The sequence below is a fragment of the Vigna radiata genome, unplaced genomic scaffold (genome assembly GCF_000741045.1).
Source record: "Vigna radiata var. radiata cultivar VC1973A unplaced genomic scaffold, Vradiata_ver6 scaffold_618, whole genome shotgun sequence".
Classification (NCBI taxonomy): domain Eukaryota; kingdom Viridiplantae; phylum Streptophyta; class Magnoliopsida; order Fabales; family Fabaceae; genus Vigna; species Vigna radiata.
In genome coordinates this window covers 18754-20186 of record NW_014541987.1, presented here as the reverse complement: position 1 = coordinate 20186, position 1433 = coordinate 18754, and the positions used below count along the sequence as shown (strand labels likewise).

Sequence of the window (1433 nt, the reverse complement as noted above, 5' to 3'; positions counted from 1 at the left end):
TCCTTAAAAAAGCATGTACTTAAAATCAAACCAGATAAATGGTATTAATTAAAAGCCATAGATGAAGAAATTAACGCGACATACCTACTCCTGTGAGCCCAAGAGTATGTACATATGCAGNCCTCAGAAATTGTNGACTGGTTTCATAATTTGGTGGCAAAAATCCAACCCCANCAGCTTCAGATACGATTTTNCNCTNCTTAATTGATGGGTTTTCTGAGTCTTGCTGNTTTNTTTGAGTAAAAAAATTNTCTTGCNAAAGGAAAATGTGCAAGAAATAGATTGAGTATTAAGAAACTAGTCTCCATAATTAAGAAAAAAACAAACTAGTTAGTATAGAACCCGTTACCAGTTAGAAGACCAAGACTTTTGAATCCAGCAATGAATTCACATAATGTAGTATAGTTTTCTGGATAACTACATTTTTTGTTATCTGGATGACTACAATTTTCGTCATTTGATTTCTTCTCCATCTTTTTCAAAATCTTATTCATTTGTCTTTCAGGGTTCACTGGTTCCACAAGGATACCTTTCACAAAAGAAAAAAAAAAATTTGCTAAGTTGATGGAATTTTTACATACTATATATGGTATTATGATCAGGAAATGACATTTTAAAAATTATACATAATGATCAATCTAATGGATCAATTATCCTCTCTTTGATGATTGTTGGAGAAAAAGATGGATATTTGGTGATTGTTGGATAAAATTGATTTTATCTTTCAAAACTTTTATTTGATTAAAACTGACAAAATAATAGCTTTTTAATTAAAAACATCTGAACACTTCATTTCATATGTAATGCAGTGTGTGTATATATAATAATAATAATAATAATAATAATAATAATAATAATAATAATACTTACAGTAGTACAGGATTTGCTTCCACCATGAAAGTTTGGTAGCACTTCTGAAAGCCGAGGGCCTAGTTGCAAGGACTTTAAGAGGAGTAAATCCCTTTTTATTCAAATGTATGCTAAGGAAATCATAGTAATGCAATATTATCACAGCCAAATCTGCACCATATCCATAAATATATGTACTACTGTTATTTCTAACCATTATAAAATATTGTAACACATGTTAACATACCAAAATAGGGATTGAAAATATGGTAGGAAAAGAAGATAGGTATGAGAAAGATACCGAAATACTCTCTCCTGATGGCACAATGAAGAATACTGTCACCGTTGTGTCGCACAAGATCTTGTAAGGGGGCGCTGTGGTCAGAAAGCTTAGAAAGATAAGCAAATGCCGGTTTCTTACAGTTGAGAGCGGCTTGAAAGAGAGGAGTCTCTCCTTCTTTGTTTTTGAGTTTCACTAAGTCAGTCCTCTCCCGATTCTCTCCTACGATGAACTCACATATCTTTGTGAAACCCCTGGAAGCAGCAACATGCAGAGCGCTATCCCCTCGATCGTTCCTCATTTC

The 1433-nt window shown here is 33.1% G+C and overlaps 1 protein-coding gene across 1 annotated transcript; it reads right to left on the bottom strand.

Annotated features, from left to right (window-relative positions):
* Positions 1–43: 43 nt before the first annotated feature.
* LOC106778764 (ankyrin repeat domain-containing protein 27-like) lies at positions 44–1430 on the bottom strand. Its single transcript, XM_022776306.1, has 3 exons — positions 1151–1430; positions 871–1020; positions 44–529 (listed from the first exon to the last, which is right to left on the bottom strand). Exons 1-3 carry the CDS (start codon positions 1428–1430, stop codon positions 327–329), a joined length of 633 nt encoding a protein of 210 aa, XP_022632027.1. The 3' UTR covers positions 44–326.
* Positions 1431–1433: the final 3 nt, after the last annotated feature.